Source organism: Brachycentrus maculatus, unplaced genomic scaffold (genome assembly GCF_059751285.1).
Source record: "Brachycentrus maculatus isolate JH-2025_06_01 unplaced genomic scaffold, ASM5975128v1 h1tg000708l, whole genome shotgun sequence".
In the NCBI taxonomy this organism is placed as follows: domain Eukaryota; kingdom Metazoa; phylum Arthropoda; class Insecta; order Trichoptera; family Brachycentridae; genus Brachycentrus; species Brachycentrus maculatus.
The window spans coordinates 173,910-201,391 of record NW_028281439.1 but is presented as its reverse complement, the minus strand read 5'-3'; the positions used below and the strand labels follow the sequence as shown (position 1 = coordinate 201,391).

Below are 27,482 nucleotides of genomic sequence, written 5' to 3'. Positions count from 1 at the left end.
TAATGAAATGATAAAATATATTATTTTTAATAAGAAAATCAGTCACTAGTAGCGGTCCGTTTTGGTCAGCAAAATAAGAGGAAAATAGTCACCATGTTTACTTACAATGTTTTTTATTAATCACAATTAATATTTACATTAATACAAGGGGTAAAGGGCAGATTAAAACTTATTATTTCTTTGTTATATGTATGTAACAAAATAAGTTCACTGTTTTACTCATAGCATTTTTTATAGAACAGTCTTCAAAGCCTCTAGTTCAGAGGCTTGTCTGTAGGTTGCATAGTAAGGATAAAGAAACTAGATGTAAAAGATTCGTCACAAATACCCAGACCTATTGACAAAAATGGTAATATTATTTTTGCAATTGGTGGGAATCGAACCAGTAACAAAAGTTTAGCAGTCGAGCATCTTCTTTCTTGCTAACTTACGGCGCTTATGGTATAAATATAAAGTATCCGTTTTTTAATGGTTTTGGAATAGAACCGCCCAATTTAATTTTACCATAAGTTCACAAATTTCCAGGTTATTAAGAAGTAAGATAAACATATCTTTTATCCTTTCATTATTCGGAATCATTAATTTGAACGCATTTTGGGGAAAAAAGTTTTTGAATTTTCTGATAAAATATATTCCCTTCAATGTGAAATATTCTGATAAAGCTCACGTTCGGAGAACCTACTTACGGAAAGCTAATAACCGCAACTTGCAGAGAAAGCACCGATAAGGGAGTGAGGGAGACTCAATAAACCTTAATCATATTACTGGTCGAACAAAGGAGCGAAATAGGCTTCTTATATTGGGAAACAGGCCTGACACAATAAGCTTGGAAAATTTCTACTCACCGCGAAATAAATGGAATATTTATACAGAAGACGTTCCAAATGATCACTTTGAACTCTCAAAAAATGCTATTTCAAATTGAAAACTCAAAACCTTTTCTTAATAGAATTTACCCAGATTATTTTACATTTTTCAAAGGCTGTCCCTTTGTGTATGCATTGTTCGGCAGTAAGAACTACTATATATTTTTTAAACATTTGTACTTTAGTTAAATTCCTAAATCACAAAAAAAACAATGAACATATTATAAGTATATGTTTTTAAATTAAACTGCGATTGTGGAGAAAATTATATTTAAAAAAATTGTGAACTCTTTGATATATTATATAACAATAACACATTACTGTTATAACAAAAACGTTGAAAATCATAAAAAAATTATCAAATTGAAAAGTTATTTACTTCAACATTTTAAATATATAGAAATTCATTAAAATGCATTTAAATAATTCGCATAATAAACCCAAGATTAACAATATAATAATGACCAAAGCCCCATCCCTGTTGTCCCACTGATTTAAAAGATATATAAAATGTTAGTTTCTATCCCTTCTTTATCCTTCAACGTCCCAAGGATACAGCTCTAAAATAAATGATAAGTTTCACAAACCCTATTTGAAAATTATTCAAAATAGATAAAAACACTTGTCACAATAAATTATCTTAAACAGTGATAATTACCGAATAAAAACTATATTTTAATGATTATTTACTAGCAGCAGTTAATTTCAATTCCCAACAGCGGTTTTGTCATCGGACCAACTTTTTAGAGGTTTTCCGGCACCTCTCTTATTCTTCCAAGGTGTCTATCTTAAAAATTTAGAGGTCAATCTTCGGTTGGTAAGTTAATGAAATTATTTTTTAAAAGTAACATAAAATAAATCAGCAAAGAGCATATACTCGCATTTAAAAAAAAAAGTTAAAATCATAATTAATTTCAACGCATAATTATCAATTTAGGTTCTTGGGTTGATACACTGCCGCTACCAGAAGTACGCCCTTTTTAGGGTAATTGCCATGTAATGATCATTACAACTGGCCTATTGAATTGGGAATTGGTGTAAAGGGATGGTAGTCTACTTCAACCTAATTACACCTATTAATCCTCCAGGATAATCTACCTGCAAAAAGTTCATGTTCAGAATAGCTTTATATGTACTCTTTAAATTTGAATCAGGACAAAGCTTCAGACAAAATACAAATTATTTTTGAGTAAAAAAATCTTAGCTTTACTCTAATTAAATATCATGTTACTCAAATTAAATATCACTTCCATATTATTTTTTAAATTTTGGAATTGATTTTGTGGAATAACATGATGATTTAAATACTAAAATAGAATTTTTATTTTTTTTATTTTTTTATTTTTTATTTTTTTTGAACAAGTATTTGGACACACTCAAAATGTTGTACTAAAATAGAACATATTTAACAGATATATAAATATAAAAATAACGCTCGTTCAACACTGATTTTTGAGTTTTCTTATGTAAACACGAGTTTCGACAACTTTAAATGTTTTCAATGGTAGTCGTGTTTACATTGAAAATCTCCAAGAGCAGATTTAAATAAGCGTTTTTTATTTGTTTAAATTTAACTTAACCGTTTGAAAGGACCACTTTTGTTTTGCATCAAATAAGTAGCGCATACAAAATATTTGATGCATTATTTTTAAATATTTTTATCTGATCGAACGGACTTTTTTTTACAACCTTTATATTATAAGGATTTTATAAAATGTTATTTATTCAAAATGGTGATCTGAAAAACCTATATGTATTTAATTTGGGTCATGCACTTACTATATTCGAAAATGGATGAGTAAAATCAATTTTCGAATTCCATTCAGAGTTTGAAATGAGCGCAATTAAGTATTTATACTAAGAGCTCAGACGTTAAATATTGTTCCTGACCTCTTGGCAAAGTAATTTAGGACAACGCTTTATATAATTCTTTATATAATTTATATAACGATTTATTTTACTATCAATATACACCTATAGATTAATTAAAGAATGTTCTGAAGCAACATGTATCCATAATCTGAAACATATTTAATTTAAATAAAGTACGTGCATTGTAACAAAATGGATTTTTTTCCATTTCAGCACAAAAGCTTTAAAGCTTTAAAATTTGAAACCTTCACTTATTTCTGGATGAAATTTTAGAATCAACTATCAAATTTGGTTTTATATAACCTGAGATATAGTTACAATGAATTTATTTTTCGTAAGTTATTTGCATCTCCACTTATGTTTTCTCTCAAATTTCATAAGAATTGTCGAAAAACGTGTTATTAATATTTAAAAAAAAAAACGTATGTTTATTAGAACATGTGTGTTTTTGTATTTGTATTATTAGGTCATACAAAGTCTCCGCGGTTTTTTGGTACTTTTTTAAAACAAAATTTTTCTCACAATATTTTGAGTGTGTCTAAATACTTATTCACAAATTTGGATTTTCTCCAATTAAAGGAGTTATTTTTCATATTATGTTTTTGATATCTAAACATAGATGAAGAAGAATATGGAAGTTTAGGTATTTGTGGGGCTTACGACTGTCACAGACTGGTTTAAGTGATCCCTTTACACACGTGTAACATTTAACAATTTTACCCATGATTACCACACTTCTCAAATTTTTGGAATTTTTAAATATTTAAAACCCAAGTTAAAAATACTATACTTTAATCACTTGGGTTTTCATTAGAGATATCTATTGGTGATATGAAGAAGCTTTTTCATTGAGAAAAATTCTGTTCGAAGATAAGTAGTACCTAGAATTATTATTTATTTATTCTTAGCCTTGAGTATTATATTTCGTCTAAATGCTCGATCCATAAATTTCCTTGCTATTCAGTTAATTTAATCCGGCGATATCCAAGAGAGGTTTTTCAAAAGCTAGTGTTTAAACATAAGATGAAAGAAATTCTAGGGAACTCGATTCGAATAAAACACTTTTATTAGGTAAGGATGAAATAATTGAGTAGCTTCATCCTTTGACTATACGGGTGAAATATTTCATCTTTTTAAAAAATAACTGAGCGATTACTGAAAAGAAATTGATCAAACGGATCGATTGAACAATTAAAAAAAAATGGTGTTTATAAAATGTTTACATAGTAATAAATATCTCATTATGCCATTTATTATATTATCATCATTTAAAAAGTTTTAAATAGATAAGTGTAAAACGTGAAAAATAATTTAATTTTTTTTTTAACGATTTAAAAAATATAAATAATGAGTACTGTGAACTTATACTGAATGAATCTCATCTTTGTTCATTCGGCGTAAGCTAGATATTTCACAAATTCTCATCTGAAGGTGCCATCTTCATCGCAAACTCCAAATCCACCAAATTATAAGTAGCATACGAAAATAATCATACAGAAGTGCAAATCACTCATTTGGTGCAACAATGACGTAATCACGCTTTATTTTTAAAACAAATGAAATTTGTCAAAATGTGCGAAAAGCCTATTTACACCTGAAGAAATATTGACAGAATTGATTTTGTGATGAAATGCTGCGAGATGGCGCGAGTGTAATTGTAGAATTGAGTAATATGGCCCCATTTCTGTTACTACAGCTTCTGAATGGCATCTCCTGTAATATTTCTGAAAGTGTGATTACGCCATTATTTCACCAAATTAGCGATTTCATCATCTTTTTTTAAATGATGCTACGTGGAAGTTTCATAGAAAGTAGAATGGTGAACGTTATCCAAGTGTATTAAGTGATCACTTTAACCAAATTCTTGGTGTCGTAAGCCCTGGGATCCTCAAAATTGTATCTCCATTCATATAAAAATGATCTCAAGTTGAGACGCTTATGGTACGTAAGACAATTCCATTATTATTTTTTGTTCAAAGCGATCAAGTAAAAATTGGCTGAAGATTTTCGCGATGGTTAGTCTCAGATCCCCAACCCTTGTGCGCGTTTTGTTTTTACACTGAAGAAAATTACACGAAATTCTAAGTAAACCAAATATACGAGCATGCAAAATGAGTATAAATATTATGAAATACCGAAATGTGGTATGGTAAGGCGCTTCATACAAACTAGGAGTAAAAATGTTAACATTATTTATCGAAAGTTATTTACTTACTATTAATTTGGTTATACATATTCTTGTTTATATACCACTTTAAAATAAATAAATTAAAACTATTTTTAACTAAACAATTTTTTTTTCTAAAATTTTTAAACTTAACTTCTTAAAATAAACTTCTTACGGTGTTGTATATTAACAAATAATTTGAATATAAATATTAAAAAAAGGAAAATTATTGAATTTTAACTTCCTAATTCATTGATTGGTTAAATAATAAAAGTAAAAACATTTCCTGCCCCATTCATTACGTATTTCATAATGACGTAAAACACGTACCATAAAAGATTAAAATAAATACTGCTGTGAGTGAGTAGCTTTGATATGTAGTTTTATTGAAATTGAAACATTTTTACTATCCCATTTTACGTGTATCTTAGTTTGACATATTTAAATAAATAAAATCTACTCCACCAAGTAACCAGTCTTTTTTATTTCCGTTGAAATTGTACGAAAAAAAGATGTAAGAAACTTTGCAATGACTAATATAAAGAAAATAAAATACGAAGAACCACGATCTAATGTTTAAGTTTGTACAAATTCCTCTTCTTTCATTCCTCCGTCGCGTGTTTCTATTTCCAACCCCAGGTTTGCTACAAATTGGATGAGTTATAAATTTTCCCCGAGACACAAAGAGCTAAGACTAATGGAGGACTTACACAATTTAGGAGAATTGAAAAGGGGAACTAACACCAAACTGGTGACAACGCAGCGTCGCGAGTCGCTTGTTGTCTATATTTAGCGATATACTGAACATGAACAATTTTCAAATAATTGATTCCGCAGTCACTTTGTGGTAATATTTATCTATTTTTAATTGAACTTTTACTTCGTTAATACCACTTTTATGAATTAGTGTAATTTACCAAATAAAATATAAATTTAAAAAATCATATGTTTAAATTATGTAACAATATTAAAGATTGAAGTTGTAATTAAAAGGACTAAAAAAGACTGAATCCAGTTGAAATTCGATTTCTTAAACAAATGTGCAACAAAATGATGTTCTTCTACAAGAAAAAAATGCAAGGCTGAGATAAGCTTTACCGATAAAATAAAGAAAGGTGTGTTGAGATGGTTTAAATAAAATGAGTGAATAAAAGCCAATAAAATAAATTCGTTGAGCAAATTTAGTTGTTGTGGCGTCCAAATCTCTCTTCTTAATTATGCGGGTAAACAGCGTTATGATAAGTGAGTTACTTTAAAAAAAAAAATATTTATTTATTTATATTTAGGAATTATCACAGTTGAAAACATATAATTGATTTGCAGTAATCAATTTTCCTGGCGAAGTAGGAATGCTGCTTTTATGTATAAAATAACCAAATAATCAAATATATATTTATTAATTTATATTTGATTATTTGCGTAGTATAATATTTACGTAGTCATGTAAAATGAAGTTTACATTCCACCTTTGGTCCAAAATTTAATCTTTTCCACAACTGTTAATGAAGAGTAAAGTTTCTCATTAGATTTTCTGTGATATTTCTCACGTTGAAAGGCAAAAGCTAATTCTTTTCTAGAGTAGGAATTATCTTCATTGAAAAAGCTCTTCATATTTAAACCACTCGACTTTTCGTGAAAACAAAGGGGATAGTTCGACTCAAAGTTCATCTCTAGAGGGAAGTTACGAAAAGTTTCCTCTCAGAAATTTCCTATAATATATGAAGTCTTCTACTTTCATCTAGATTTTGTCAGCAGATTATTCAACAAAATTATAATAAAACAACCGTTAAAAGGACTTTTCGATTTAAATACTTGATTGATTAAGGGCTCATGTTTTTTGGTACATAAATCATACTATAAACTTGAATAACCTTTAATTACTTTTGAATACTATTTTTTGTGATTTTAAGTGTAATTACGAGTATAATGAAAAATGTAATAGAATATCACAAATTTAATGAATATATTTTTGATGAATTCTTCTTGTTTTCCATATTGATTGATATCTCAGAAAAGATGAAGATGAAGATATGTAAAAGGGTGAGTATTTACAGGGCTTATGACCTGTCAAACTGGTTAAGTGATTACTTTACACATGTGTAACATTCACCATTCTACCCATGATTAACAATCAGACTACTCACATTTTTTGAACTCATACATATGTTATAAATCTCATATCACTTACTTTTTGAGTTCACCGCAGCATCTAAGGTTGGTTGGAGAAATCTTAAATTTAGCAAAGACTTTTATTTAAATTTTGAATCGTGATAACAAAGGTATTCTACAAAGTTATTTTGTTCTTTAAATTATTCATTAGAATTACGAGTATGCGATTAAATTATTTACTAAAAATAAGTGCTTATTTTATTGTACCTGACATATTCATTAGGGAGAAATAAAAAGGATTTCGACTTCATTTTTACATGCGTTCAAAGATACCCAGATAAATATTAAAATATTTTTCTGTCATAAATAATCATCCTTTATATCTTACTTTTCTTGTATCGAAGAAAAAAAATCAACAAGGCCATTTAAATCTCATTTAAGAAATCACCTCAGATTTAGACCTCAATTTCACATGCTTTCACGAAATTTCTAAAAATATATTGTGAGAATAAGAAAACGTGCGTAAAGAGCGGATGGGACGAAAAGATAGGCAAACAGTTTCCAGATTATAAGGGCCCAAATGACATTCATACGTCTCCCTGTCACAGGGCAACAGAATCTTGGAGAGGTTTTCCGTTTACAACTTATGTTATGAATACATTATTACACTAGGTCGCAGTCGTAACTCGCACCAGGCGTGTTTACTATACCTCTTCACTCTTTATAATCATGTTCTCCTGGTATCGAATTTTGGTGAGAGATGCTCAATGCCGAAAAGCATAGCGTTTTATTCCACCAAATTTGCCGAACTCGTATTACGTAAAATAGAAAACATATAATCGACAATGATGGATTACGATAACGAAAAAACGTTGAATTTCGTTGAAAAAAAAAACACTTTTTCAATGAAAGTACATCTATTACGAACGACCTGAAAAATAAATTGATTAACACTTAATATTAAATTCAGAAAGTTAACTTTTCTTAAAAATAGAAAATATAAATAAAAAACTGACATGAGAATCAATCCAGAGGAAATCTCACCTGGAAAAAGCTATACACTTCATGAATTTTCAACTGATGGCAGCGCCATCTGTCAAAATTCTACATCTTTGAAAATCTTAACCAACATGTGACAACATTTAAAACTCATGCATTATGAATGTTCAATAATGAGCTAAATGGTTAGCGTTAGACAAGTGTATAAAATAATCACTTTAGCCAGCTACAGATCTACTCTTGTATCATCCGTAGAGTGAATAATCTAGTGTCTGATAAATAAACGTATTTAATTATTGTGTTGTTCTATAATACTCGTTGATTAAGAAAATCGATTTTGATTATGTATGTGTGAAAAAATGTTCATATCTAAGTATCTATAATATATGCCGTTATGTTAAATTTCATATACACTACAAAATATCAATATTGTTCTCTGTAATGGATCGCATGCATGGAAAACCGAGCTCACGTCAGTTTTAATTATCTATAATTGATTTATTCATATAATTACAATCGAGAGTATGTATGGAAACAGTGTACAAAAAGTGAATGTAAAAATATAGCGGCGTATGTGAAAATAAAAATGATTCTCCTACCAAAGCTCATCGCAACCCCTTTTTCACCCCCTGGGAAGGTTCGACCTATATAAGAGCGATGAACTTTTGTCACGATATTTCAATATAGTCATGCAATATTTCACCACGTCGCATTGTAAAATATGACACAAATACGATAATAAATGATTCCTTCATTCTTTTGCTCCAACTTCTTACAGCATTTTTGATGGAGCACTACCATGGTAAATGTATGGTCGTAGGAAGAGAGGAATGAAGGATAAACATTGTACTAGATGGTAAAAAATATAAGAAAAATTATTTTTTTGGGTAGAAAATTTATTCTTAGGATTGTCTACCACGAATTTGCTTTTATCTCCGAAAGTGTGATTATTCAGTCGATTTGAAAATATAAATTAAACCAACAAGTTTCTTTCTACGAGTATGCCACAAAATTTAACCCTTAGACCTTTGTTACATAATATGTTATGACAAAACACGGTTTCGCTGTTATGCGGAAGATAATCAAATAAATTTCTATTGTATAATGGGTGAGAAAGATAAAATTGTTCACTCGATTGAAAAACTCTATTAAGAAAATACAGGAACAGATGTTCAAACACGTTTTTACGTTAAACCTGTCAAAAACAGAATATCTTTGAATAACCTCAGCCAAACGATAGAATTAAACCGTTTACAACAAAATAATAATTTTACTTCAGTAGCTGTTAACTGCCAGGTGTGTTTTAATTCTTATTCTCTTATGAATGAAATATCAAGTGCGTGCTTTTATCAACTAAAGTAAAAATTATATCCATTGGTTATTCCTAACCTATCAATTAATAAACACATTTTGAGTTTTTTTAATGTTGATTATTTAAACAGAACGTTGAGACTTGAACTCAATTATTTTAATACAGTTGGTATAACAAAACAGTATCATAATATGACAGTACGATTTTTATAAGTATGACAATATAATTTGCAGTAAATACAATTATCATAACAATATATGATAGAATGATTAAAAAAAACATTTGTTTTTTACCACTTGAAACAAAAAAAAAACAAGTGTTAAAAAACAAGTGTTTTCTTTAATCATTGTAACATGTCTTACCACAAAGTTAATGCCGAAACAATAAATAAAATATATGATAGGTTTTAATGTTGATAATGATAAATTTATTATTAGATTAAAACCAATATTTTTAGCTTTTCCACTTTTTTATTTGACCAGCGACCGGGTTTCGTCGTTACCGACATCATCAGACTGGTGATGTCGGTAACGACGAAACCCGGTCGCTGGTCAAATAAAAAAGTGGAAAAGCTAAAAATATTGGTTTTAATCTAATAATAAATTAAAAATGCAATTCCATCACGAAGTGTCAGTGGATAATATAAAAAAAAAGATAATGATAAAGATACAGCTGACTTAATAATGCAGTCATTCGACTACATTTAGTGTTTCGACTACATTTTCTTAAATTTTATCACTTCACTATATAACGCACTACACTAGTGCACTTTTTTCCAAAATTTTGTTTTTAAAACTATGTTTTTTTTTTTATAAATAAATACACAATACGGCTTCAGGTTTTAAAAAAAAAACTTTGAATTTTGGACGAATAGGAAAAAAATGCAATATATCTAACGGTTCGTCTAATCTACGATTGCCATAGATAATGTGATCTGACAAGCTCGTAACGTACTTTCAATTTTGCAAAGGTGACTTCTGCTACGGGCCAACAGCATGGAATAATCATTCACCTAATACATTGCAATATGAAACTGTTAATGTAAGACGATATTTAAAAAATAATAACATATTGATATGATATAATAATAAAACCAAAACTATGCCATTTTCTCTCCGATTCTGCGGCTTCACATGCACTTTAGAAAGGACAGATTATTTAATATATTGTTATCCACCTTTAGGAAGTCTATACTTTCTCAGTATTTCTTTTCCGTGGATAAATTCAAACGTTGTGTCTCACTCTCTCTCGCTGATAGTGTGTGAAGGAGACGTGTATTTACCAGTGCTTAAGATTTGTTATTTTATTATTATTTAATATTTAAGACTTTTTATTTCTCTATTAGTATATTTTTATATTAGATACTGTATATATGTATAATGTTAAAGGCATTAGCCGTTCAATAAATAAATAAATATATAAAATACTTAAACTACATTCAAATAATGCGTTATTTTAGTTTTAACGAAATAATTCTAAAATAATGAAACAATAATAGTTCTATAACGAGGTTTTCTATTTGCTTATACACAAAGATTTAGGTTCAATTTATGGGTAGGGAAAGGATAAATTAAAAATGTGTACAAAAATATATTTTATTAATAAAAGTTTTATTTAAATTTACTATGGACTGGTTGAAAAAGCACAGGTTTAATAATATTACTTTAAAATAATGTATTTGCAATTTAAAATCTATTGCAGTATCTTATTAGCAATTACGTGAGAAAAAGGGTAAGAACAAACGCACGCATTGCAAAGTCCAATATGAGAATAAAAGTTTTAAAAATGTATGTATCCAATTTGTAAGTAAACGAGCTGAATAATTTCCCGCCGAGTGCAAAAAGCGTGAAATGTAATCGTTAGTACAGAGTGGAATGGCAGAAGGGCTGTATGCTCCTTATGTTTATATGTACCTAAGGCACTATTAACCCTTATCTCCCCACATCAGGGAACCTATGGTCGAAGCGCCACACATCAGCATGTAATTTCAAGATAAGCCTTGCTGCTAAATCGATTATATAGATCAATTATTAGAAATTTACTGAACGTTTGCACACGGTCGCGTCAAAAGCTAATATACCATACCCAGAATACGTTAGAATTCATATACTCGTATTTTATAAATGGATTTACGAGAATATATATTTAAAAACTGTTTTTCGACACCAGTTTTAGTTCAGTTGAGTAATATATTATTAGATTAAAACCAATATTTTTAGCTTTTCCACTTTATCTTTATTTGACCAGCGACCGGGTTTCGTCGTTACCGACATCATCAGACTGGTCTGATGATGTCGGTAACGACGAAACCCTGTCGCTGGTCAAATAAAATTACGTGGAAAAGCTAAAAATATTGGTTTTAATCTAATAATATATTAAAATGCAATTCCATCACGAAGTGTCAGTGGATAATATAAATCAGTTGAGTAAGTTTTTTTTAAATAAGCAAAGAACTTACAACAACTACTACTACTACCATAACGCCGTTTTCCCGCAGGAGTAGGCAGAAAAGATGAAACACCACACTTTTCTGTCCTGACATACACTCCTTGCCTGCTTCATACCCACAAATCTAGTGATACATGCCCTCCGATTACGCAGACTTTTGACAACGCCAGATTTTAGGTTCTGATTGATCTGATCGTGCCAAGTCTTTTTCGGTCGTCCTCGTTCTGTTTCCTAGCTTACATTCGCCACATATATTTTCTTAGTCATTTTCTCGTTGTCCATTTGCTCCACATGTCCATACCACCGTAAATAACTCTTCCTAATCTTTTCATTTATTCCTTGTTCAGGCGCAGATGCTATTTTATAGTGTCAAAAACTAGTATGTAAAAGAAGGTGACAAATGAAAGTTAAATTCTCCCAAAATTTTCAGCGGTCAGGTCGTCAATCATAAGTAGAATAAATATGTTACACGTGAACTATACAGATATTATTACCACTTGAGTGTATTTTATGACGACTAGTTTAGAAAGCTAATCTTTCATCTTCAGGTCTAAATGTAAAGTAAAAAAATATATAATGTTTAGAGCTGGCCAAGATAAGAACAGTGACTCTCATGTCAGGGTGACCTGACATGACAAGCACAGAAGAATAAGGTGTTCCATACAAGGCAAAAAGTGTGGGTAGTAGACAGATCTGGCTCCGGAATATACTAGAGAGAAGACGAGGACAATTACTCTGAAGTGACAGTAAACGTAAACGGGACACGCACAGAAGTAGAAAAGGGTGTGGTATGCAATGTACTAACCTTCGTGTAGACCCCGGCGCTGGACAGCTCGTTCTCGATGACCATGACGATGATGCCGAACATGCCCATGACGAGCGCGTAGTCGCTGATGCGCTTGCGCTTCTCGAAGAGCGCCTTGCGCCGGCCGAGGCGGTAGCCGATGTTGGGCTTGTGGCGCGGGCCCTTGTACACGCCGCCGCCCAGCGCGCGCTCCTCAGTGTAGCGCGGGTACTCGGCGTGCACGCCCACCAGCGCGATGCCGGCCTCCTCCGGCGCGGGGTCCGCCTTCATGGCCGCGCCGCCCGCGATGGACAGCGTCGACACGGGCTTCCGTAGCTGCAAACCAAACCAAACAAATTCCAATATTAATTATATTTTTTATTTCTTTGTCCGTCTCCGTAGTGTAATGGTCAGCACGCTCGGCTACCGTTCTGGAGGTCCCGGGTTCGATTCCCAGGGGGGGTTAAATAAATATAAGTGGAGAGTACTGATGCGACTGGTACCTAAAGCAGAGGGCTGATCACCTTTCCTTCAAGTGTACACGATCAAGATAACACTGCGTTTATATGAAGCAGTGCCCTATTTACTCATGGAGACGTGGATAAGGGTTTTATTATTATTATTATTATTATTTTATTTCAGACACTAGGTTGTTCATACTACGGAAGATGTGTCCCTGGAATGTTCGCATTTTTATCTTCTTACATATAAAAATACGAATAAATGTTTCATATGCAAGATGAAATACCTATGAAACAATATCCGTTAATATCCATAGTAATATTATTCATTACATTTTTGGCACCTCAAAAATATGAAGAATAAAATGGAAATCTGGGCATTTATGGTGCTAAGGACCGTCATAGGCTGGTTTAAGTGATCATTTTACACATGTGTAATATTCACCAATTCTACCCATGATTGACAACCACACTCAAATTCTTGGAACTTTTAGATACATTGATGAAACTCGCAACATTGTATTCACGAGAGAAATCTATGGTAGGATGAGAGAAGCTTTTTATTGAGCAGAAACTCTCTCATTTGTGTACCGAATTTAGGATTTTATTCATATACATTAAAACGCTAGAAAAAATCATTTTTTCATTTATATTTTAGCTTAGAATTGGACCAGTTAATTTATTTACAACATTTTGAGTGCGTCCAAATACATGTTGACAAATCTGGATGTACAATATATTGTTCAACTTAAATTAATATTTTGATATTTCATGTCAAAAAAATTATGGAAAAAATAACTCCGAATTGTAGATAATCCTGATTTGTAAAGAAGTATTTGGCCCCACTCAAAATGTTGTACATATTATTTATTTTGTCAGACACTAGATTATTCACCCTACGGATATGTCTCTCTGGGATGCTCAGGCTTTCATCTTCTTTCATATAAAAGAACGATAGATGTTACGTATCAAGTTGAGACACCTTCAATATATTTTTGTTTGTTTATAAGGATGAATCTGAGAAACATAAAAGGACTGTAAATCACATCCGGGTATGGTAGGAGCCTTAAACCTCGTGATAAATATTTTAATATTCGAAAATATTGCTGGATAATTACATCAACTTCATTATTCAGGATGCTTCAAACTTATAATAAAATCACCATAATATCGAGATACTGGTTTCAATCTCCAGACGTTTCAACATGCAAATCCAATTATTATTCAATCAACTAATGGATAAGTAAGTAGGTTATTTCTTCATTACGATACTTCCCATTCTAAAACCTTGAACTCCGATGTGATTACTAGATCAAAAATTCAATGAACAGAGATTGATGAATAACATTATGATAGTTAATCGCATAACATTGCACTCTAATAAATACTAGATTACACTTTTAGGAATTGAAGATGAAAACCTGAAACGACATGTAAAAAGACCCCAAGACCTTAAATATATATATATATATATATATATATATATATATATATATATATATATATATATATATATATATATATATATATATATATATATATATATATATATATATATATATATATATATATATATATATATATATATATATATATATATATATATATATATATATATATATTTATATATATATATATATAAATATATATATATATATATAAATATATATATATATATATAAACATATATATATATATAAATATATATATAAATATATATATATATATATAATATATATATATATATATATATATATATATATATATATATATATATATATATATATATATATATATATATATATATATATATATATATATATATATATATATATATATATATATATATATATATATATATATATATATATATATATATATATATATATATTTATATATATAAATATATATATATATATATTTAAATATATATATATACATATATATATATATATATATATATATATATATATATATATATATATATATATATATATATATATATATATATATATATAAATATAAATAAATATATATATATATATATATATATATATATATATATATATATATATATATATATATATATATATATATATATATATATATATATATATATATATATATATATATATATATATATATATATATATATATATATATATATATATATATATATATATATATATATATATATATATATATATATATATATATATATATATATATATATATATATATATATATATATATATATATATATATATATATATATATATATATGTATGTATATATATATATATATATATATATATATATATATATATATACATGATAGGTGATAAGGTTTTAATAAAGTAGCTAAGGGGTTGTACGGTTTCCAACCCCTGATTAAGCCACTAATTCTCCAACAGATGTCTCTTTTTTCATCTCACCAATAGATGTCTCTAGTGAAGTTCTAGTGATTCAAAAACAAGGTTTTTAAATTGGTTCAAATATATAGAACTTCCAAGAATTTGATTAGTGTGGTTGTCAATAATGGGTAGAATTGGTGAATGTTACACGTGTGTAAGTATTCACTTAAACCAGCCTATGACGGTCGTCATCCCCGTAAATGCCCAGACTTCCATATTATTCTTCATCATTGATGAGATGTTAAAAAATAATATGAAAAATAACTCCTATAATTGGAGATAATCCAGATTTTGTGAACAAGTATTTGGACACACTCAAAATGTTGTATATTATTTTTCAACGTGAAATGTGAAATTTTGACTGTCTTTTTCGTGTTCTTACCCTCAAATGTTCCAAATGGTGCATATGGAAGTAAATAGTATCGACGTATTGTTAAATTGATCCTTAATTACTAAAGTGCAAGGTGATCAATCTTTCATTTCCGTACCAGTCCAAAATGATGATAAATAAAAGGTTAGGAGAAACCCAGAACCTCCAACATTATTGCCAAAGCTCTAACCACTGCACTGTCGAGGCAGACAAATACGAAGAAGTGAAAGATATGCTTTTGTCAAATTAAATTGGCTACATTCAAAGTTACTTCTTGAATGCCACTCCGACGCTTGTAGCAAGTACTACCTTTAGTGTTTATGCACTTTATTCCACAGACACTTCTTGTACCAAACTTTATACTTCCGAGTATTATCTTCCATACCAAAGCGCCCTTGTAGAGAAAGTCACGTGCGTACGTAAGTTCCCCACTTAGTGATTTCCATATAAATCTACAAAACCAGGTTATAGAAATGACCAACAATTCCATAGAAGACGCTCTGTGCGTGATCAGATTAGTAAATTTATTGGAAAACTTTTCTCAGTGGATTTGTTCAAGCGTCTTTGTAACTTTTCGCCCTGACTTTGTGATGTTTGAGAAGTCTGTAACTATGAGATACAGATTTGTATTAGTTCCACTTCAACAAACGAATTGGAAAATATTTTGGAAGGTTAGATAACCTATTTTGAGTTGGAAAATTTGAAGAATTCAATAGAAATATTGACTGATTTTTTTGTTTTCTGATAGTCAAGTATTTTTTGTATTTTAAACTAACACTATTATTCTAGTTCCACTTATGATACCTATTAAAGTCTTGCCAGTGCCCTTTACTGTGACCTAAATTATATTGTATACCCACACACAGGCCATGTCTTTGTGGGATCTTTTTTTGTATTTATATTTTATTAATATTTCTTGTATTTGAATTTATGTCATATTTGTATAATGTAAAAGAATTTAAAATAAAAGAAAATAAAATAAAATAACCCTTCACTGGTCTTTTTATTTTAACCCTTATCTGCATCCAATGGTGCATAGGATACTGCATCGCGTTGATGAGGTATTATATAGATGGTTACTTACATTAAGACAAGGTGAGCAGTCTTGCGATACAGGTACATGTCCTGGGTGATGTAAAATTAATATTAAAGTTAAAATTACATAATTTTTTTACATCTCAACATAGATGAAGAAAGTTATGGAAGTCTGAGCATTAATGGGGTTTACGACCGTTATATGCTGATTATTATGATTAATTGATCACTTTACACACATGTAACATTTACCAATTGTACCCATGATTGTCAACCACTCTACTCAAATTCTTGGAACTTTTATATGTTTAGTTCAAATTCGAAACAAAATGGTTGAATTCCTAGAATTTCACAATTAGATAAATCATGTAATAAATTAATTTATTTCTTTTAATTTTTAGAAGATACAAGAGACATAGTTATAATTAACAACTTTGTATTATCTATTGTTAGTTAAAATATTTTCAGCAATAAGTGGTTCATTCAGGGTTTGTGTTTAATTTTTAATTCAAATTAATGTTTTTGTCCCAGTAATTTCTTGAGTGACATTGTGCATTTCCTAAAATTCAAATACTTGCCCTACATTCGTATTTACTTTGACTCTTGCAACTGTTTTCCATACATTATTTATTATATTATGACCAATGGCTCATGCAATGCCTTTTTTAAAGATTGCAGATAAGTGGTTTGATATTGAATGCAACCATTTTCTAAAGAAAATCGTTTCTTACGAGGTAGAAATTCTGTCATAATGTAATTCTTCATGAAAATAACAAATGCATTAATTTGATACAGTAAATGAAATTAAACAATACAACATTTTGAGTGTGTCCAAATACTTGTTCACAAAATCTGGATTATCTCCAATTACAGGGGTTATTTTCATGTTATTTTTTGACATCTCATCAAAGATGAAGAAGAATATGGAAGTCTGGGCATTTACGGGGCTGTCTACCGTCATAGGCTGGTTTAAGTGATCACTTTACACACGTGTAACATTCACCAATTCTACCCATTATTGACAACCACACTACTCAAATACTTGGAAGTTCTATATATATGAACCAATTTCAAAACATTGTTCTTGAATCACTAGAACTTCACTAGAGACATCTATTGGTGAGATGTAAAGAAGCTTTTTATTCAGCAGAAGCTCTTATATTTGTATATTTATATATATATATATATATATATATATATATATATATATATATATTTATATATATATATATATATATATATATATATATATATATATATATATATATATATATATATATATATATATATATATATATATATATATATATATATATATATAATATATATATATATATATATATATATATTATATATATATATATATATATAGAAATATATATATATATATATATATATATATATATATATATATATATATATATATATATATATATTATATATGTATATATATATATATATATATTTATATATGTATATATATATATATATATATATATATATATATATATATATATATATATATATATATATATATATATATATATATATATATAATATATATATATATATATATATATATATTTATATATATATATATATATATATTTATATATATATATTTATATTTATATTTATATATATATATATATATATATATATATATATATATATATATATATATATATATATATACAAATATATATATTTATATATATATAATATATATATATATATATATATATATATATATATATATATATATATATATATATATATATATATATATATATATATATATATATATATTTACATAGTTTAAACTATTTGATTGAACCTGGCAGACGGGTTGTTATCTTGGAAGGGATGGCATCGTTTCTCGACAATGCGTTCCTTTGTATTGTCGGCTCCGACTGCAAAGTTATTCCACCCTATATTAAGGATTTACAATCCGGATCCAGATAGGGTAGAAGTGGTAATATTTCTCAATCCGCAATGCTGAAATAATTAGCATATAAAGCGCGACACCAAAACTCTGGGGGTTGATAAAAAATAGCTTATATAAAGGGAGATTACTTTCCAACGGAATTGCGCAATATCTTAACTCAGTTATGAAACGCACATTTTTCAAATTATTGTGTCATTCTGCATTTTAATGTTTTTTAAACAAGTCTTTTGGTGTTTAGCTGTCTTTTTGTATGATAATAATAATACTAATACAATATTTTTCCAGCTTGACTCAACGGTATTTATATTAATTAGCCTACTCATAAGTTACTCACACTGTTTGTAACTACTGAAAGTATTATTGAATTTTTAAATATTAAAAAAAAATATTAACAATAAGTATGAATTTCGTAAATAACAAAAAATACTAGAATTTATGTATTATTGAATATCTAAAATTTTACAATACTAAGTCAATCATATTTTGTTAACAACATAATAGAATAAGTTAATAATAATAAAAAGTTTATATAAAGACAAATAAATGTATGAATATATTAATAACAATAAAATTTACTAGATTTCTAGTTTTGTTAAACATTACTCTGTATCTCAATTCAAAATAATAATCATCATTACTTCAGCTTGAATGAACGGTAGGTACACTATTCAGCCAGCCATATTTTGTTTACAACTGAATAGTATAAAAAAATGCCAAACAACAAAAAAGTATGAATATTGTTTATAACAGAAGACATTGATTTTATTTTTAACTTGATTAAACACGACTTATATTTTCAATTTTTATTCCGGCTTGACTAAGCCTTGGGTACAATTTTATTTTCAATTTCACAATTGTAATAATTAAAATTTAACGAAATAAAAAGGAAAATTAAAAAAAAAAGTTAACGTTATTCTGGAGAAATCATGTGATAAGATCAGCATGTTGGGAATCACAATACTGCCACATGTCCAGCCCCCATCTGTGCTCCACAAGCAGTTTTTTGATGAGTTTAAATCTCTTCAACAGCCTCTCCTAAAAGCCTGCTACTCTATGTTTATAACCCCATCTCAGTGTTCTTTTTGACTATATCATGATTGTTTGTGATACATTGTTACGTAAGGTTTTTTTTGTGTAATTGAAAACATTATTTTAAATGAACTTTTCGAATGTTTGAGAAACGCATGACCAAATAAATCTCTTTACACGTGATATATGTATGAATATGCGAATTTTCTGCACGCAAATGCAAATGCAAAGCCACAACAAAACCAGACCAGAACAACATTGGGGTATATATTTAAATGAAAATACATGTAGATTTTAATTATTGATGTCCGATATGTAGAGATTACTGAACACGCTCCAGTATTAAGTACTTTGTATACTCTGCAGACCTAACCTAACTATCTGTTGAACCATATTTTCTCGAAAATATGACACAAAGTTCCGAAAAAATACTGAAAGTTTCATAAATTTTCAATCGGTTGTGGGAACATTTTAGTAGGAAAGCCGGAAGTGGGTGATAGATGGTAGGAAAGTAGAAAACAGGTTGAACCAAGGACAAATCGGGGTCAAACCTTAAATTTCTATTGATAACAGGTCAAGTAGAATATCGTTGAATACAGCATATTGATTTATTTTTCAAGGATCATTTTAGGTGTTTTTTTAAATAAAAAATGGTTACATTTGCAAAAGAGCATAGCGTAGTTGGGTAATCGCTCGACTGCGAAAAAGACATTTTCTATCCTTCTTTAGCTACCTGCAAACAAGCCTCTTAAAGTGAGGCTTTACAGGTTATTCCCTAATTAAATACTTACGTTTTTAGAATTCAAAATGCCATCGATTTATTATTTTTTTAATGTATATATATTTATTATATTGAAATTTGTGTTCTTTATTTAAAAAAAAAAAGTATTTCAAATACTTGAAAGTGGTCAGTCAGGACAGAAGTCAGATTAATCGGCGGGTATGTACGAGAATAATTGATAGATTGTTTGTAAAGACAGATGAGTGTGGCGTTCTGTTCTCTTTGCCTATCACTGCGGGAAGCGGCGTGATGGTTAGTTAGTTTTAAGTTTCACCTTGTATATATTCATAGCATAAGATGCCAGCCCACGTGATAGGGATTTAGTCTATAAAACATGGAAACAGACTACCTACAATTTCCATCATAACTACAAAAGAAAAAATAAGTATTTAATTTAAACCCTTCCTCAGATTTTCTTGGTACACACTGATTGAACTATGCTGCCACCGGTAGCTTCTAGTATGACGGCCGACATGCTAAACAGATGCCAGTAACATACAGAGTTACAAATTGCTTTTCTATTGTTACCCTCTGCTCACTGAAAAACTCAAACCCTTCCATCAAACTCACTTCTACCCTTAGTTCCTAGAAATCTCGGTGTACAATCACAAGAGCATTTACTAAAATGTATTGTATTCATATTTATTTTACCAAAATTCAACAATAAATATTTATTATAAAGTTTGACTTATCGTTTTGGTGTTTTCTCAAAGGTCTAGAGTTATTAAAATCATAGTTTGATGAATTTTCATTTATTTTACATACAAAAAGAAGTAAATTAAATATTAAACATTAAAAATATATGCGAACATTTTCAACACTAAACTCAAAATTATTAAAAAAATATTTTTCGCTCCTTTTTTCTTTCTCATATAGCAATTATATTTTTAATCCTGAAGTCTTTGAAATACGTGATCGAAAAATCTTTTTTTTTCGTGAAAAAACGTAGGTCATTGACATGTCATGATTTTTTTTAACCTCCTGTTATTACTTTTCTATATCCTTGCCCACAGAGTAATCATATTTTTCATGTCCTTAAGTCATCACTATTCCAAATATATTCCTCCTAGGTTCAAAGAACTGCATGACGAATAACATTGCCTATATTAATAAACTCGTAGTTCTCAACGAACAATAGGGAATCATTCCAAATCTCAAGTAATAATATTTAAATAACACATATTTTTAAATATTAATAAAGGATACGAAAATTAATTTTAAAATTAAAATTTTTTTTTTTATTTAGTACTAGGATCTACTCAAAATCATGATAAATAAAAATTCAAATTTTGAAAATTTTGAGAGTATCAAGATCTTTGTTCACAAATTCTGGGACTCTCTCCAATAAGGTGTTATTGAATCAAGATTTTTGCTTTTAAATTGGAAATAAAAACTATAAAGATTTGATGATTTATTTTAATATTTTCAGTTTCATCAAAAATGTCATTATGAAACTATTATCTATTATTTAGGGTACTTGCGGTTGCACACCCTTAATTGTATATGCTTGAGAAAACTACTTAAAGAATAAAATAGTGTGGCACAATATATTCTTTTTTATTATGTTATGTAATTATACTTTATTTATTGTTTCGGCATTAACTTTGTGGTAAGACATGTTACAATGATTAAAGAAAACACTTGCTTTTTACCACTTGAGTTTTATTATAGACTACATGTTTCAGAAGTTAAACTTCCATCATTCAGGTCTGTATAGTAACTAAAATATAAAATATAAAATTGTTCTATAAATAACTAATAATAAATAAATAATTGTTCAATCTCATAAATTAAAATTATTACACCTTGTTCCATATAAATGCCAAATTATGAATTATCTTGAAAATTTAGAATTCCAAAAAAAACTAAATTCTAATAATAATTTATTAAATAATATATTGTTTCAAAATTCTTTACCTTTGCTTTCCATTTTTCCTTTGTTTTCAAACTCCGCCCTTTGACTAACCCCTTCCCCTTACTTTCCCCTCTCCTTATTTATAGAACAATTTTATATTTTATATTTCAGTTATTATATAGACCTGAATGATGGAAGTTTAACTTCTGAAACATGTAGTCTATAATAAAACTTAAGTGGTAAAAAACAAGTGTTTTCTTTAATCAATGTCATTATACTGTTGTTATTGTACTCAAACAATCCATAAACTTTTGAAATACCAATTAATCTGACTCAAAAGTAATAAATTTAAATAAATATAAGTATTTTTGCGTTTGTCCGCCTTTGTAGTGTAATGGTCAGCACGCTCGGCTACCGTTCTGGAGGTCCCGGGTTCGATTCCCAGGGGGTCAAATAAATTTAAGTGATTTTTTCACTCTAATATTTATTCAATATTACCCTGGACTGGTACCTGAAGCGGAGGGCTGATCACCTTTCCTTCGTGTGTTTACGATCAAGATAACACTGCGTTTATATGATGCAGTGCCCTATGCACCACTGGGGTGCGGATAAGGGGTTAGAGATTTTTGCGTTCTGAAGTAATCGAAAAACTATTATAACACTTTATTTTCTGGCTAATATTTAATTAATTTTCAATTCTCAAGTAATCGAAACAAGATTAAAATATCAAATTTTCTAACTTAAGGAAAATAAATGTAAGTTTATTTAACTTTTCACTCTCGAGTAATCGAATACCCATTGAAAAACCAAATAATGTAACTAAAACATAATTGATAAATGTATGTGTAATGAATTTTGCGTTCTCAAGTAATCGAAAAACTATTAAAAACTTTCTAATCCAACTTAATTGAAATTAATTAAGAATAATTACTAACGAGTCCTAGAGAAATCGAAAAACTATTATAACTTACCAACTAACCATCACGCCGCTTCTCCGCAGGGATAGGCAGAGAGAATCGAACGCCACACCGCTCTATCTTTAAAAACATTTTCGCCTCTTCCACATTCATGCATCTCCTCATACATTATGACTCCTGACCAGGCCGCTTTCAATTTTTGATATACTTGCTTTGTGCCAAGTTTTCCTCGGTCTTCCTCTGCTTCTTTTTCCAACTATATTCGCCTCTTAAAATTTATTAAACTGTTCTTTCCTCACTCTTACGTTCCACGTGTCCAAACCATCTCAACACACCTTTCTTAATTTTATCGATAATGCTTAGCTCAGCCTTGCATTATTTCCTTATTCATCATTCGAACTTCTATCGAACATCGTTTTGCCACACTTACGTCTGAGGGATCGCATTTCGACTGCATTCAGTCTGGTTTCCTATTATAATACTTTATAATCTGATTTCAGTATAATTAATTAAGGAAAACTTGTACAAAATATTATATGCATGTTTGTGGCGAGGCGATTATGTAAAAAAGTTATATAGTCAAACACAAGTATAAGGTTTCACGATACTAAACATGGATTTTATTGGATTACATAAAATTGGGCTATAACCACGAATGTTTATGGCTCTAAAATAACGCAGAAGAAAATCTCATTCGTAAATATCCACAATATTATGTAACTTTATGAGACAATCAGTTTGAATTTTATTTGAAATCTTTTTTAACTGAAATATAAACAGAAAAATTGTTTCAATATAGTGAATACGATATGGAAATGGGAAAATTATTATGATTTTTTTTAAATTTCCGACGATGTTAATTGTAATGGGAATCAATTTTTGTCCCAATTTTACAAATTTATTATGAACCTTAGTTTAAAAAATGAATTTTATACAAAATATCTGTAATTACAGATTATTATATAAGTGTATTATGATATTAATAATAAATAATAGTTGTACCATAAGGTTTCATTTATATCACCTCAACAAAGATGAAGAAGAATACGAATGACAGGGAATTGATAGGGTTAATGACCTATCACAAACATTTTTAAGTGATCACTCTATACACGCATAACATTTACCATTTTACCCATGAATATCAACTTTACAATTCAAATTTTGGAAGTTATATTTATGCTTAAATTGAACCTTCTTTTACGTGCTACTTCTTAAGCGCCATCCATGGTTAGACTGGACTAGTATAATATAGCATATATAAGTTTTACATTTTGAGTGTGTCCAAATACTTATCCACAAATCTGGATTATCTCCAATTATAGGAGATAATTTTCATATTATTTATATTATTATTTTTTTTAAAAGAGTTTCTGCTTAGTATAAAAAAGTTTCTTCATTTCACCAATAGATTTTTTCTCTTGTGAAAATTCTAGTGATTCAAGTACAATGTTAAAATTTTGGATAATATATATGTAGAACTTCCAAGAATTTGAGTAGTATGGTTGTCAATCGTGGGCAGAATTGGTGAATGTTACACGTGTGTAAAGTGTTCACTCAAACCAGCCTACGACGGTGGTAAGCTCCGTATATGCCCAGACATCCATATTCTTCTTCATATATGTCAAAAAATAATAAATAAGTTCTATTTTAATTTTCTTTAACACACAAAAATTGTTTATTTCATTTAAACTTTACAAGACACAGGATTGCAGGACGTCTTAATAAAGTATAATGCATGAATAGAGGATGTTTGTGTTATTAGGGATCAACTTGGCATGTACTGTATAGATCTAAGAAACAAACATGGACTGTTTCCAATTTCCTTTTGGATCCAAACGGAATAAAGGTATAGGAATTTCCGATGGAGGTTAAAACGTGTAAGTCTACAGAGAGAACGTGCTCAGAGTCAACAATAGGAACTGAGATGGGACATTGTGTACCAGGTGTGACAATATCACTGAAGATGTGACACTTCTAAAGAATTTTCTTCTGAAATTCCACAACAGAGTATGTACATATCACGTTCAAAGTGTCACTCAGAACGTGATTTAACAAGGATTATTCCATTAAAGCTAACGTTGTATAGTTCGGATGTCATTTTAAAAGCTCGTGTAATGTTTTTAAATATTTCAGAATAAGATGTCATGTGCTATTTCAAAAACCATCATAAAGGATTGTTTTTGCTTCTTTGTATGCGAAAAAAGCTTCAATTTTGCTTAACTTATTAGATCAACCTGCCCAGACCGAAGAGGGGTATTTGAATTCTTCTTAACCCATCGCAACACAAAGCCGGCGAATCGCTGGCCAAGGAAAATGTATCACTAACTGACAAACTCCAGGCAAATCGCCGGTTTGCTTTTGAGTGATTTTTTTTACATTAAAACTAATAGACAATTACTTTCAACAAAATTACAAAAAAAATACTATTAAATAAATACTGAAGAAATGTTGTTATTTAAGGTAAAAGTAAAAAGCCATTTTTTAATTGTATGACGAAACCTAATTGTTTCATAGTCTGATGAACTTTTTTAATTTTATTTTAATTTTACTCAATTATACATTTTTAGTTAGCCTACTTGTATATTTATTTAAATAAATAATTTATTTTTAAAAGAAGGTTTCATGGATACAAAACCTTTAATTCAATTTCAATTTCTAAGGGTTACTTTTTTAAAGAAGGACAATTTCCCTTGACATTAAAATTTATAGTAGAGAAGAGACAATAAAAATGGGGTCGGGATGATTTGATTTTTGACAAAGGTTTCGGATGGGTCGTTTTGATAGTTTGCATAAAACAATATTTTTTCTCAATCTATTTGCTATCCCAAGTAGTTTTATGAATAAATCGAGAATGTCAGCACATACGTCAGATGTGACGTAACACATCAAGGCGGGTAGTGACAGGGAGTAAGGACTGCGTAAGCAAATAGATCCCAAGATGAAGATAATACATTAAGGTACCTACGAATACGGATGTTACTTATAAACCGATCTACAAAATAATGTGTACATTTAAGATTTTTTTCAAAGTCTCTTAAAAATGGAATAAAAAATCACACTCTTCCATAAAATGGCAAAAAATTTTAGGAAAATTCAAATGATCTGCCTGTATAAAAAAAAATATATATTTAATACGCAAAGTACAAAAGTACGCCAAAAACGAGATTACATTTGTAAAAAATATCGTATGACTGCAAATAAAGAAATATTTTTTTTAACAGTTAAATGAACGTTTTAAGGAAGAGTTAAGAACTGAGGATATTTATTCTACTATTAAAATCATTTGATTTGAAAAATAAAGTATACCTTTTTAATTCAAAACAAATGTTTTAATATATTCTGAGTTCAAATCAGTGTAAGTTTCTCTCCAAGCAAAAGAGCTTTTTACCATTTTAAAGGGGACTATGTAAAAAAAAATATTTTTCACACAAAAATCCTATGACTATGAAAAAAAATACTTGAGGGACTCTTTAGCGGTAGCATGTTTTTCAAAAGCTTATACAACTACCTTAAGTGCATCCAGTGTCATTATGGTTGTACTTCCTTTTTACTTTTAATTAATAGTACTCGTTTTTGTCCTTCCACAACAGTTATGAACTATTATTCACCCTAAGTTCATTAATTAACCTTATTTGCATCCCCTAAAATATTTTCTAATTGTAAACCCCAGAATCTGAAGCAAAGAACTAATTGCCATAGTTTTATATTACTTACGACAAAGTTATCTATTTAGTTACTTAGTTCGTAAAGGGATGAAAAAAATATAAAATTTGGTTTCGAATAAATGTTACCATAAGCATATTTTGAAATAAGCAAAGGTTCGCTTGAAAGTTAATAGAAAAAGCTGCTGACAAGATGTAATAATACTTCGAGTCTTTAATAAAACTTTTCTTTCGCTTTCTATACTTCGTTATTTTTTATGCGAAATCGTAAGTCATTTCTTATTTTTGTGAAACTTTTAAAGAACAACAATAAATCAGTTTACTTAGAAGATACAAGTTAATTTTTAACATCGTCATTTTTTCTACTTTTCTTGAATATTTCTTTCGTAGTATTCTCTTTTTTTGTTTTTTCTCAAATATACACTTTTTTTACTAAAACATAATTATTAT

At 28.9% G+C, this 27,482-nt stretch overlaps 1 protein-coding gene across 1 annotated transcript in view; it reads right to left on the bottom strand.

Annotated features, from left to right (window-relative positions):
* The window catches only part of SK (small conductance calcium-activated potassium channel), a 249,288-nt gene that overhangs the window by 56,889 nt on the left and 164,917 nt on the right, over nucleotides 1–27,482 (bottom strand). Inside the window, exon 3 of the mRNA XM_088274700.1 lies at nucleotides 12,579–12,893. Coding sequence (XP_088130826.1) covers nucleotides 12,579–12,893 — 315 coding nt within the window. The remainder of the gene's footprint in view (nucleotides 1–12,578; nucleotides 12,894–27,482) is intronic.